Raw genomic sequence first — 14667 nt, 5'->3', positions numbered from 1 at the left:
CTAGAAACTGGGGAAATTGGAAGGTGTTTTTATCTTTCTGCGGAAAAGACAAACAAAGCTAAAACATGCCCAAATACAACTATTGCACCAGCTCATGGTATTTTGTTAGCAAAAGAAACCAAAACCTTGATAAATGAAGCCCACATGGTGCGGCAACGCATAAATTATAACTTGAAATCCCTTCTTACTGTTTTTGATCAGTCTTATTGTGGAAATTTCACACAAATAAGGGGTTGGTTGGAAAAAGAAGTTAAATATTATACCTCTGGAGATCCTCTGAGTAGTAAAAATCGTAAACCTCAAAGTATATGGGGAGACATAGCGGGGGTGTTTGGTTCTGTTAATTCAATTAGCAATACCGCTCAAATTAATCAACTAAGTGAGTACACTCAGTGGGTGGGAACAATGAGTGGGAAAGGACTCACTAAGGCCCTTCAAGGTACTCTACATATTATAGCAGCGGGTCAGCATCTTAATAATGCTGCAAAGGAATTGGCAGATGCATTAACAAAATCGTCTGATTTTGAGACGCATCGTGCGGCGTGTTTATTTTTAGCCCAGAATTTAAAGGATCAAATGGTAGAGGATATTCAGGTTATTCGAATGGGTCAAGTTCCTGAACGGATAGCGGAATCTTTGTTAATGGTTTTCGGTAATCAACTTAATTTGACTTCTGCTAAACATGTCCCGTTAGTTAAAATTGGCATTAATGAGAATTCGTTGTCAGGTTCTGGAACATTACCTTTGACTATGATATGGCCTCAATATGGGAAGCGCAATATTATGACAGTTAGGCGATTCCAATCAATGGGTGTTAGACAAGGAAATTCAGTAATTAGATTAGGAAGGAATGGATATTGGGCTGAAGGTGAAATGCCGATGATTTCTACCACAGACTGTTGTGTTGAGGAACATGAGTGGGTAATTTGCTCATGCTCTACAATGTTTAGTCTATCTCTTAATGGTTCTGCAGTTTGGGAAGTAGTTCCTTTAGATCAAGCCACAGGTGCATGGCAGGTGTCAGAAGCACAGTGGTGCATATTACATGATGGGAAAAGTGAAAATATGATATACGGAGGGAAGTTGTGTCCAATTCCTCCTGATCCATTTTGTCTTGAGATTCTCTATCCTCTTCACTTGGGTGGAATTCATGTTCCACATGTGCAATTGTTGCAGTTAGAGCCACAATGGTGGAATAATGATTTAGTAGAAGAAAGGAATTATGAACTCTTTGAAATGGTTAGAAGAGTTAAAAAGAGTGTTAAAGCAGCTCAAGAGGAGGGAATTCAAGCAATGGGTCATGTTATCGTAGCAAACGGAATAGCTAAATTGATGTCTGAGAGAAAATTAACACAAATTCCGGGAAATCTATCATGGTCGGAATGGATAGTTTTGACTATGGTAGGTGTTTTGCTGTTTCTATTAACAATACAACTCATCATATGTGTTACTAGAAGGAAGAGTACCAAACCTGTTAAGTTGAATATTATTAACCAAAAGGATAGAACCGAGAATGGGATATACGGAGTGAAATAGGAGATTTTACACATTCTACACTACGAAACACAACCTCACAAACAATGAACACCCGCTTACTGATTTACAACCCTAAGGGATAGGATCCTTTAACATCAACATTTATTTTTGTTTATTATTTTAGCACGGAACTGAAGGAGTTAATTACTTAACGAGTTCAGGCACGGGCAGAAGATTTATTACTTTTTCTTTTCTTAGATGATTGGGGTTCATTTTAAATGCTTACACATAGACGTTAAATTACACATAGCATGCGGGGACATAACATGGGTTGGGTTTTTCGTTTTCCTTTCTGTTTCTATTCTTCTATCCTTTGTCTATTTCTTGGTCTGCTATTTCTTCTCCTCACTATCACTTCAATAGGTTGGCCACCTGGGGATGATGGTGTGGAACTGACGGCCGTAGTTCCAGTGGAGGGAGATGAAGACTAAAATTTCATCTTTGAATATAATTTCATTAATTAATATTATGTATCTGTATTATTATTCTTTATTTAGTATTCATAATAAGTTGTATTATCTTATGAAGTTTAAAATGCATGAGTAGACTATAGATTGCATGGACACATGTGTTTAAGGAACATATTTTAGACACAAGGAGGGTAGCTGGGAGGATTATGTATTCTGCTTAGAGGTATGTAATGTTCACTTAGCAGAGAGTTCCAATGATGAATATACTTCAAATGTGTACAGTTGGTATGCTCTTTGCAAGAAAATGAATGTTTCAACTGATGCAAATGTACCATTTGTATACCACTAATGTATACACTGAGAAATAGTTTCTTAATGTGGAAAGTGGATTGTACCATGTGCATATACATTTCATTTTAAGCATAAGCAATATGTTTTGTTACCTTACAAGGAAGCTGTAAGACTCTCTGTGATGTATAAAAACTCAATCTTACTGTACTACAGCAGAGAAACATGGAGGCATGACTGGGTGAGAGGAAGGAGAAACACGAAACGCATAGACCTGGCATGAATATAACATCTTCTCAGAGTTTCTCTCCTGACATATAAGAATAAAAATCTTTCTTGGCAAGATAACTGGTGTCTGGTCCCGTGAATTAAATAATAACGGGGAAAAGGCTTAATTCCAAGTCTACACAGCTCCCTGCACGTTATGATGATTTCATCCTGCAACATCATCAGAGGTCACAACCTACAGCAGAACCACCAGAACAACAACTGCTTCATCCTGCAGATAGTTCTGGTACTGGTCCTCATTATCAACCCTGGAAAGCGGACGAGTCTGAGGAAGAGCCAGAGGAGTTGGAATTGCCCAGGGAGGGAGACATTCAGGAGGATATTCCACACCCTTACTCACCTGTCCTATCTGAGAGAATGCAAACCCCTGATGTTGAACACCCACATACCTCTCCTGTAGCTCCCATGCCTGATACTCAGACTGCACTCCTACAGCAAATGGTAGAAGAATTAAGAAATCAGGGTAGATTAATCCAGCAGTACATGCTGAGGAGCAGCACTCACTCCTCACGGTCCCGCTTGTCATCCCCTTGCCCTGATAATTCTAACTTTCAATCACCACAAGCCCGTCAGACTATGGAGGACCATAGGCCCCCTCTTCCACTTCAGTCACAGCTTCCATCTCCTCCTCCTGTAAGCCGTGCCCCTCTTACCCAGCCTATGCCACAGTCCTTGCAGAGCATGCATCCTCCTGGCTGTGGTCAGTTTCCTGCCAGATATCAAGCACCAGCCTCGTATAACCCCATGCACCCAGCTTATACAATGCCTAATCAACCTTTGCCTGCTGTTTTACCCTATTCTGTCCAGCCAGCATACCAGCCTCTTAATGTGCAGCCACACCACCTGACATCGTCTCCCCCTCTAAACCAGCTAGTTCCTCCTGTTGGCCTCCAGCAGTTCAACTATAGGAGGGTAGAAGGCCCTTCTTTCCCTGATCTCATAAGGGAGGACGAATGCCAGTACATGATGTTAAAGATGGCCCTATCCAACTTGTTAGATCCAAGAGAATCAGAGCAATATAAATACCACATCCTGTTGGATCATCTGAAGGTAGACCAGGCGAGGAGACTTGCTTTGGCTTATGCTTATGCCCCAGATCCTTATACTCAAGCTGTACGAGCCCTAGATGAGCGCTATGGTCAACCTAGACAACTTGCTTTGAAGGAGCTCCGAACCATAATGGAGATGCCTGTTATTCGTACAGGTGATGGTAGAGGCTTAGATCAATTTTCCCTCAGAGTGCAGGCATTAGTGGGCCTCCTTCAGTCCATGGGCCCTGAAGGTCTCTCTGAGCTTACCTGTGGCTCACATGTTGAGCGACTACTAGAGAAGCTTCCCCATGAACAGTTCTGCCAGTTTAAGAGATGTATGAGTTTGAGTAGACCAGGTCCCCTTTCCTATAACCTCCTGGATTTTTCCAACTGGCTACAACAAGAAGCCCGCTGCCAGCCCAGGAGAGAAAGAACATCTCAGCCTATCGGTCAGCCAGTCCGGCAGAGGCCTCCACCTCCTCACCCATTAAGGGGTACAACCATACTCCATGGTATCAAAACCTCCCCTCATAGGACTTCCTCCAGAGCCCAAGTTCCCTCACCTAAAGTTGTTCAGCCTCCTCCTAACAGCATAGCTGAATGCTATCCAGTATGCGCTTACTGTGATTCTACCGAACATCATGTCAGTAAATGTGGTGGTTTCCTCCAGCTCACCAAAGACCAGAGAACTAACTGGATCAAGGAACAGAGACGTTGTTGGCGATGTTTACGAGATCACTTTGCAACCCAATGTGACCTGAAGGGACGCTGCAGCCAGTGTAACGGGAAACACCTACACATCCTATGCAACATTAACCAGAGGCAAGTGCAAAATCTATATCTTGACCACCCTAGTGACTGCAATAAAGTACTACTGAAAGTAGTTGAAGTGACCCTGCGCAATGGCAACAGATCCTTAGACACCTATGCCATACTGGATGATGGGTCCGAAAGAACAATCCTCCTTCACCCTGCTGCCCAAACACTTCAGTTAAAGGGAAAATCTGAGAATCTACAGCTGAGAACTGTGAGACAGGATGTCCAGACTCTTAATGGAGCTTCTGTATCCTTCACCCTTATTCCTAAAGCACATCCTAACAAGTCTTACGTCATCAGTCAAGCCTTCACTGCTGACCAGTTATCCTTGTCAGAACATTCTCACCCGGTGAAATTCCTCCAGCGGCGCTACTCACACCTCCGTCAGCTCCCTCTCAAACAGCTTAATAAAGTAAGACCCCTTCTCCTGCTAGGGGCTGATCATACACATCTTATCATCCCAACACAACCTGTCAAATTAGGCCCTCCTGGAACCCCTGTAGCAATCAAGACCCGGCTCGGCTGGACACTGCAGGGTCCTGCAAGAGATCTGTCTAGCTTTCCTGCTACTTGTTCTCACTATATCTCCTTTAAATGCCCACCTGATGACATTCACCATAATGTCCAGAAGCTGTGGCAGATTGATGCATTACCTCAGAGAAGCATGAAAGATGTGGTTCGTTCCAAACAAGATCAAGAGGCAATGCACCAGCTTGAGACCCAAACCATCAGAATACCTATTGATGGCACCCTTCGATATGCAGCACCTCTCCTCCGTGTAGACCCCTGGCCCCCTCTGAAGGCCCACAAGAAGGCAGTAATGTCCCGTCTCCGCAGCTGTGAAAGGCGACTCCTTCAAAACCCACAACAGGCAGAGACCTATACCAAGGAGATCCAGAAATTGGTTAATGCTGGGTATGTCAAGAAGTTGTCATCCTCTGAAATGGTAGATGCCCCTGAGTCCTGGTTCATACCCCACCACATTGTGCATCACAATGGTAAAGATCGCATTGTGTTTGATTGTTCCTTTTCCTACCGAAATCAGTGTCTGAATTCACAGTTACTTCCTGGACCAATCCTTGGGCCTTCACTCCTTGGAGTTCTACTCCGTTTCAGGCAGCACAAGGCTGCTATCAGTGGAGACATTAAATCAATGTTTCACCAGGTGCGCCTATTACCCCAGGATAAACCTCTCCTGCGATTCCTCTGGCGTGACCTGGACAGTGAAGCTCCTCCAACAGTGTATGAATGGCAAGTTCTCCCCTTCGGCATAACCTCAAGCCCTTGCTGTGCCATTTACATCCTCCAGAGGATCATCAAAGATGCTCAGGCAGATGAGTGCATTCACCATTCCATACACAATAACTTCTACGTGGATAACTGTTTACAGAGTCTCACGACCCCAGAGGAAGCCAGAGATCTCCTTTATAGCCTGCGCTCTACCCTCTCCTCTGGTGGCTTCGAAATCAGACAATGGGCTAGTAATGATCCTCAGGTCATCTATGACCTACCTCCTGAAGCCAGGTCAGAACAAACGGAGCTCTGGTTATCACACCATCCTTTCCTTGATCCCTCAGAGTCCACACTAGGCCTCCTCTGGAACTGTCATACAGATACCCTCAGATAAAGGCACAGAATCATTGAACCTACCATTCCAACTATGCGCCATATTTACAGAGTTCTTGCTAGCCAGTACGATCCTCTTGGCTATATCCCCCCTTACACAACAAGGGCCAAAATCATCGTTCAGCACTTATGGGGAAAAGCACGAGAATGGGATGATCCAAATCTCCCTCATGATCTCTTAGAAGCCTGGGTTTCCTGGGAAAGTGAACTCCCTAACCTCTCCACTATCACTCTGCCTCGCTGTCTCACCCCTCCTTCAGGAGACACCTCCTTAGCCACTCGGGACCTTCACATCTTCTGTGATGCATCAGAGAGGTCCTATGGTGCAGTTGCCTACATGCGCACAGAAGATGGCCAGCAGCAAGGGTATGTGTCCTTCCTCATGGCGAGGTCCCGCGTCGCTCCCAAAAAACAACTATCCATTCCGAGACTTGAATTTGAGCTGCTCTCTGACAGAGGTACCAACTTCATTGGAGGCAAGAGAGAGCTACTAGACGCCTATCAATCCCTAACCCCTGACCTGCAGGAAACTCTGGCCAGGCAAAGAATTTCCTTCAAATTCAATCCTCCACACGCACCTCACTTTGGTGGAAGCTGGGAGCGTGAAATACGCTCCAACAAAATTGCTCTGGAGACTACCCTTAGGTGCTCAAATTGTCAGTGAGGAGGTACTACGCACAGTCATGGTTGAAATTGAAGGCATCTTAAATTCCAAGCCCATAGGCTATGTGTCATCTGACGTTGCTGATCCTGACCCTGTGACCCCTAACTTGCTGCTTATGGGGCGGCATGATGCTTCCCTTCCTTTAGTTACATATCCAGACTCTGAGCTGCACAGTCGCCGTCAATGGCGTCACAGTCAGATCCTTTCTGATCATTTTTGGGCCCATTTCCTTAGAAATTATCTTCCCTCTCTTCAGTCCAGACAAAAGTGGCGCACAGACCATCCTAACCTGCAACCTAATACTGTTGTTCTGATTCTAGATCCTCAACTTCCCAGATCACAATGGTCAGTGGGTAAGGTCATCGCCCTTCATCCTAGCAAGGATGGTCGTTGTAGGGTTGCTGATGTACAAGTCAAGGACAGGACATATACGAGGCCCGTTGCCCGCCTCATCCCTCTTCCAGCCCTACCTGATATTCCCTGATTGATCAAATTTGCTATACAAATTTGGGGGCGGCTGTTGAGAAGTTGTGTCCCTTAATCCACAAGGTGCAAAGCATGTGCCACACCCCTCTTAGCCTGTTAATTTTCATATTAATTCTAGCTCCACCCACCTAATTTCTTAGCCAATCAGGACTCTATATCTGGCTTTATTAACTGCACCTGTGCCCACAGCATGTTAATTCTGTTTGTAGCACATGGATGTACCGTGCAGAGGACTGAGTTTCTCTCCTTTGTGTTTTCCTGCGTGTGCGTAATTGACCATGTAAGTGCCTATTGTTTGATACTTAGTATCGTTCTGTATTTCTTAAACTTTGTCTTTAAAGGTGCTTATTTTTATGTTTGTTATATTTCCTGTTTAGGCATTATCTTTAGTTATTTTATTTGATCTTTGAGTAGATGCCTCATATGTATTGTTTATTGTAACCTTAAATGCTGTATTCCTATGTTCCTTTGTAGAAACCACACGCACACAAAAGAAATAAAGAATTTGATACCTGAGTGACTAGACTGGACCTGTTCTTACCGACAGCCCCATTGGCTTCAAGCTAGCTACCTTGCTATCCCCTTACTCCTTTTCAGTTTTGTTTTTCGTGCTTCTAGAGGACCAGTGGTTACGTTCACACAGTAAATTATAAAGAGTGATAAATGCATTTGAATGTGGGAGTGAATCCGCAAAATTTTAGTCATGTGAGTCATGAAATTGCGATGATTGACAGTAACCATAGCAACATTTTGGCGTCTAATAGTTTTATGATTTTTGTTACATTTACACTTTTGTTTACATACACCTTTCAGAATCTCCAAAATGTAATTTTTATTTATAAGAAAGGATCATAAAAACATTGTTTCTATTTAGAACTGAGGCCTACACATTAAAGCAGCACAAAACAGTATTTATTGTTTGAATTTCATAATTATTTAAAAAAAAAAAATTATTAAAATAATTTGACTTTTATTTCATACCAAGAGTAGGCTGCTCTGTCTTGTATGTTGGCGCATTTTCAGTGTCATCTTTGCTCCGCAATATATTTTTCACTGTGTGAGAACATGTGAAGTGAGAGCGGAATGGCTTATCGGACGTAGCAACAGTAACTAAGAGGGGCGGGTCTTTGTGAAAGGTCAATTTAATCGTTTAAATCTTTGTGGACTCGGCTGGACTCGACTCGGACTCGGATGTTAAGGACTCGGACTCAAGTCCGACTCGGCCCTCTTTGGACTCGGACTTGGACTTGGACTTGGACTTGACTTGCACTTGACAAAGGTGGACTCGGACCCAACTCTAGTATTAAATGTATTCCAAATATATTTGAAATTCAAGTAGTATGTTTAATACATTTGTATTAACGTTACTTGTCTGTGCTGTGCCAGTCGTATTTTTGACACAAAGTGTAACAACATATCTTTTTCAGTGCAGCTACATTACATTTGACCAATCAGAGCTTTCAAAATCAAGCTTTTGAAGTCTAAGTTGATGCGAAGAGATGAAGCTACTGCCCTCAGAAGTTCTGGTAAGTTTTATTTGCTGTTTGGATAAATAAATAGCTCACTGTTTTTTTTTTTTTTTCTATGTGGATAGGGCTGCTATGCATTAGCTAATATGGCTAACATGTGGAATACTGATGTTAACCGCTGTAACATGATGCTGACACTAGCTAGATATCTAGCAACTTCAGCACTGGGTATTTAGTCAAAGTCTAAAGACTTTGATAAATTTGATTGATTGATTGATTGATTGATTGATTGATTGATAGCACTTTATTGTCCGTGTACACGGAAATTTGTCTTGCAATACAAGCTCCAACAATTACAACACACACAAGCTAAAAACAGAGTCATCAATAAATCAATAAAAATAAAATAAAATAAATAAATACTTAAATAATATTATGGGTACCCCGCCCTGCAAGAGTGTTCGTAAATAGCCATAAATATATATATTAAAGTACAAGTGGGTGGGAAATTATCACTTCTTTACTCTCATGTGTTGATTCAGCAGCGATATTGAACGAGGAACAAATGATTGTTTATACTTGTTCTTTCTGCACTCTGGGACCCTATAGCGTCTCCCCGAGGGCAGGAGTTGATACTCTTGACTTAACACATGGGAAGAATCTTTAGAAATTTTGTCAGCCAGCCTAACAGTGTGCAGTTCATGGCTTTCAGTGTACGCTTTCTCAACTGAGTGTCCCACCAATTTGGAACAAATTCCCAGGAGCCGAAGAATCCTGGCCTTCAAATGAGCTGAGAGGCCCCCGAACCACACTGCGCCTCCATACTGCAGAATGCTTTGAATTGTTGCCACAAAGAAAAGAGACAGGATTTCGCTACTCGCCCCGAATGACCTAAGTCTCCTTAAAAAGTAGATTCTCTGCTGTACTTTGCTGCAGATATAGTCTACATGATAGGTCCAGGAAAGGTCACTGTCCACATGCACTCCAAGATATTTGAATGATGATTTTTGTTTTATGATTTGATTATGAATAATTATTGGTGTAATGTGGCACTCATGAGAGGTGCCGAAGATAATCTCCTCAGTTTTATTGAGGATGAGGGCATTTTGATCACACCACATTATACCAGATTATTCACTGTTTGCACATAAAGATCAGCCCCTTCCCCCTCCTTCATCAAAGCTACCAGTGCAGTATCATCAGAAAATTTGATGGTATGATGGTTGGGTGCAAAGGTAACACAGTCGTTGGTATAGAGTGTGAAGAGCAAAGGAGAGCTAACACATCCTTGAGGGGCACCGCAGCTGGTTGTGACCATGGGGGAATAGATGTTATTGACCCTAACCAGTTGTTGCCTGTTGGTGAGGAAGGAACAGTACCAATGAATGAGATATGGGTTCGTACCCATTAGAGCCATTTTTGATAACAATATGTCCGGTTTTATTGTATTAACGGTCCCGTTCTTCATGTTTTTTTTAAGGTTTGATTGTGTTTACAGTGTGCAATATAACATGTGGTCATGTTTCGCGTGTAAAAAAACAATTTACTTATCTGTATACCGCTGTTTTCACTGTCCAAAAAACGGGCTGATGACTTCCTTGCTCTATGAAGTCCCTCCTTCAGAAATACGTATCGAGTTCTGATTGTGCCAGCGGTTCCTGTGTTGTGATTCGACAGCAGCTTATCGCACGTTGCCCGGAAAGGTCACGCCTCTTACCATAACGTGGAGATGCATGCGCACATTTTCGGGAACCGAGTTAAACATAAATTGTAACCATTGATCTCTAAGCACAGCGTCCCTGGGAAGGCCAAACAAAGGTGAATTGACTCCGGCATGAAAATAACAGTGTCTCGACGACATGGCAACAAACACACTCTACAAACGAAACTCTTCCTCTTCTCCGTGGGAGCGCAACAAGACAACGCCCCCTTTTTTGTGTATTCCCGTGGGCGGAGATTAGCCAAAAAACTGTTTTAGTGACGTCATTAAAAACGGAAGTAGAGGGATGTAGTCCAAACCGGTCGTTCGCTGTAGGTTTTGAAAGGGGACTTCTGTTAAATAAAATATCTCGCTAGGCATTGGACTTTGAGCTTTATAATTTTACAGGTATTATTTATGCTCTAACAGCTACATTACACACTAACTAAAGTTTGAAAAATGGAATCACGAAGAACGGGACCTTTAAATGGAGAGGAGAAGTCAATGAACTACCCTGGCATATGGCTTTATTTTCGGAGTGTCCAGGTGTTTTGAGACCAGATGCGTAAGGGTGCCAACAGCATCCTCCGTGCTGCGCTGTTGCCTGTATGCGAACTGGAAAGGATCCAGTATGTCCTGTACAGACTGAGAAAGTACATATGCTATGATTTTTTCCAATGACTTCATTAATACAGATGTTAATGCCACAGGTCTGAAGTCATTACACTCCTTGGGGCGTGATTTCTTTGGTAGGGGGATGATATGCGATGTTTTCCAGGCCATGGGGACAGTGTGTGTGTCCATGGATTGTTGGAAGATGGGTTGCCACACTGGTGCTAGCTCCTTGCTATATATTTTCAGGATAGAGGCACTGATGTTATCCGGGCCGGTGGCTTTATGTGAATTAAGCTGACGAAATACTTTTTCCACCTGACCCACTGTAATTGTCACTCTATCCTCAGAGCCCATCGTGACTGATTCTAACACCTTCCTGCATTTCTCCATACTCCCAGAGGTTTCAAACCTAGTAAAAAAAGTGTTCAATTCAATAGCAGAGGTTATCTCATCACTTGTCACAAAAGGTATCCTATTTTTACCTGGCATGCCTGTCATACTTTTCATTGTATCCCACGTTTTACGTGGGTTACCAGCCTTGAAAGCTTCCTCCAGGTGTTTCTTGTGTGTCTCCTTTCCCTTCCTCAATTTTTCTCTCAGTTCTTTGTTTGTTTTTTGTAACTCCCTTCTATCTTTATTTTTAAAAGCCAATTTCCTCAAATTCATTACTTGTTTAATGTCTTTGGTTACATAAATTTTATTATTGGGGTACACCTTCACTGCTTTTGTGGGTATGATAGACTGTACACAGAAATTAATGTAATCTGTTGTAACAGTGCAAGTTTCTTCCAATGTGTCCCCCCTCAGCACTTGCCAATCCGTACAGTCAAAGCAAGCTCTCAACTCCTCTCTGCTGTCATCAGTCCACTGTCGAACCACCTTATTCTCTGGTTTACGACTTTTTAATTTTGATGTGTACGTCGGACTCGGGATAAGATGTACCACATTATGGTCGGAGTTAGAAATTGGTGGTTTACTCCTGGATTGATAGGCATTGAGGAGATTAATGTAGCATTTATCCAGTATGCTCTCCTTCCTTGTTCCACATTTCACAACCTGTTGAAATCCTGGCAAGGTTTTCTCTAGGTTGCAGTTGTTAAAATCTCCCAGAACAATAGCAGGAGCATCTGGAAAATGTTGTTGTTGATTAGGTACACAATCTGCTATTGATGTAGCGGCGCAATGTATTTTGCCGCTTGGGGGGACATAGATAACAAATAGCAAAATGCAGCCGAACTCCCGGGGAAGATAAAATGTTCTCAACCCAATTGCCAGCAATTCAAAATCTCTGTTACATATCATGTGCTTGATTGTATACTGGCGACACCACCGTTCGTTTAAATAAACACAAATCCCTACTCCCCGACTCTTCCCAGAGTTTTCATTTCTGTCCGCCCTTATGAGTGAAAATCCACTGATGTCATAAAGTGAATCCGGAGCGTCGGTGTGCAGCCATGATTCAGTGAAACAGAGAAGAGCAGCCTCGCGAAATTCAAGAGAGTACCTTGCGCCCGTATGTCGTCAATTTTATTGTTGATAGAGCGCAGGTTGGCCAGGATCACAGCAGGTAGGGTATACTAGCCAGCAGCCCGGGTGTAGCTCGTTCTTCAAGTCCCACTTTAAGTTTTAGGAGTGCGATACGAGCATATATAAGCACTGGTTGGCTGTCACTGCGCCGTTCCTCCATTACGACACTCTCGGCGCTTGAATGCACAAGCAGACCAAATGCGATTAAAAATCCAATAAAAAGTCCAATAAAACAAGGGATATCCACCACTCTTAGCCCAGACTTTAGCACCCACATATTAAGAAGGTATTGTTACTTAGTTCGATGACAGACGAGCACAACAATAAACACAACTAACTAATTGTTTGTAGCGAGCTGCCTGCGAGTCGCCAGCTGAGCAGCGCCTCATTACATCCTTTCATTCATTTTAAATCTATTTAAAATCTATGTGGAAAAATGTGTCTGTCATACGCAACTATAAAACATTGTCCAATGCATTGGCAGAAATCATAATTAGTCATTATAACATGTACAACATTACCTTAACCTTCTTTTTATTTGCAAAATGAAGCAGTGTATTCATTTTTGATTTCCTGAACAATTTTGCTTCATTGTTATAATGATGTCAATGATCTTTGAAAACTTATATCTTATATCACCACTGTTATAGAGATTTTTGAATCAGGCCTAATGGAAGGTGATTCGGTCAGTCTTGGTAGTTTAGGCTAATTTGTGCTTCCTTTGAGTCGTTCATGTAAAAATCTGTTTGTTATTTTATTGTTTTTTGGTAAAGCTGCAAGTCACTTGTCCTAGTCCTGGCATACAATATTTTGCTCAACTTCTATTTTCTACGGAGCCCCCCTAGTCCCACTTTGTCAAAAAAATATTATTATAACTATCTCGTGGCCTCAAGATAAGTAACTCGTGGCCTCAAGATACTATCTCGTGGCCTCAAGATACTATCTCTCAAGATACTATCTCGTGGCCTCAAGTTAGTAACTCGTGGCCTCAAGATACTATCGCGTGGCCTCAGGCTAAACAAACCATAAGTAGGCCAACAAGGTGCGCAATTTGCCTTCACCTTTGGCCGTAAGGGCTCATTCTACTAGAGGTATGGCGTCCTCTAGGGCCCTCCTCTCGGGAGTGCCCCTCCAGAAGATCTGTGAGGCAGCCGGTTGGGCTACCCCGCACACTTTTATCAGGTTTATAGTCTGCACCTCCCTTGTACGCCTGGTGCACATGTGCTCTCGTCCTAGCTGAGTGCCTGAGATCAGTTTCACTCTAGGGCATGCCTTTTTCGGTGCGTGGCCTAGTGGGCATTCGTTCCCCAAAGAGTCGTTTTCAACGACGCAATGTGGAGTTCCCTACGATAGGGAACGTCTCGGGTTACGACTGTAACCATTGTTCCCTGGGGAGGGAACGAGACACTGCGTCGTCTTGCCACACCCCTCGATGCCTAGGAGCGGCTTGCTTCATCGCGAGGCCAATGTGTGTGTGTGCCGGCGTCACGTTTATGCATCCGGTTATGCCGTCACATGTTACGTCATGATGCAACACCAATTAGGATTGGATTAGTTTCATTCATACTTCAGAGGCGCACGCTAAGGGAGTGTCCCCAAAGAGTCGTTTTCAACGACGCAGTGTCTTGTTCCCTCCTCAGGGAACAAGGGTTACAGTCGTAACCTGAGACGTTTTTTTTGGTTCAGCCATTTGCAGCCTTAAAGCTGCAGTCCGCAGTTTTGCCTCTTTGTCGCCATCTCTGTTCGAAATCTGCAATAGGCTTTATGTCGAGCGTCACGTGACCAAGCCGGAAAACAGATCACATCGCTTCCGATTCAGGTCTTTTGTATGTGCTTCATGACATTTTTTGCGGTTTTACTCAAGATAACTTAAAAGGAGCAAGCAAAAATGAGCATAACCAATGTCCCTCGCATGTGCAGATTGATATTTAAAAGTTTTTTTAATTTTTCTTCTTCACACTAACGTTTAGATATTTAAATAGCATAAAACACCAATAACAAAGTGAACTTAGTAGGTTAGCTGATTACCTTAAAAATCCATAGATATCGTAGTTAGTTCTTACGGCCGTTAACACTTTCTCTGACAAGCGGATGCAATGAGACCCGGTTTCCGGTTTGGTCACGTGACGCTCGGCATAAAGCCTATTGCAGTCATTCGCGGAATTATCAACTTTACGTAAGTTGTACCTCAGCATGAGGAGAGTGTGCGGCT

The 14667-nt window shown here is 43.0% G+C and overlaps 1 protein-coding gene across 1 annotated transcript in view; it reads right to left on the bottom strand.

The window, feature by feature from the left end:
* LOC130106414 (uncharacterized) overlaps positions 1-14667 on the bottom strand; it is a 63072-nt gene that overhangs the window by 22253 nt on the left and 26152 nt on the right. Inside the window, exons 14-17 of the mRNA XM_056272518.1 lie at positions 11743-12055; positions 9741-9969; positions 5881-5971; positions 2702-2951 (exon numbers count right to left, since the gene is read on the bottom strand). Coding sequence (XP_056128493.1) covers positions 2702-2951; positions 5881-5971; positions 9741-9969; positions 11743-12055 — 883 coding nt within the window. The remainder of the gene's footprint in view (positions 1-2701; positions 2952-5880; positions 5972-9740; positions 9970-11742; positions 12056-14667) is intronic.

Source organism: Rhinichthys klamathensis, unplaced genomic scaffold, assembly GCF_029890125.1.
Source record: "Rhinichthys klamathensis goyatoka isolate OS25496 unplaced genomic scaffold, OSU_Roscu_1.1 h1tg000339l_1, whole genome shotgun sequence".
Classification (NCBI taxonomy): Eukaryota; Metazoa; Chordata; class Actinopteri; order Cypriniformes; family Leuciscidae; genus Rhinichthys; species Rhinichthys klamathensis.
The sequence above is the reverse complement of the archived record's forward strand: the minus strand, read 5'-3'. Positions and strand labels throughout refer to the sequence as shown.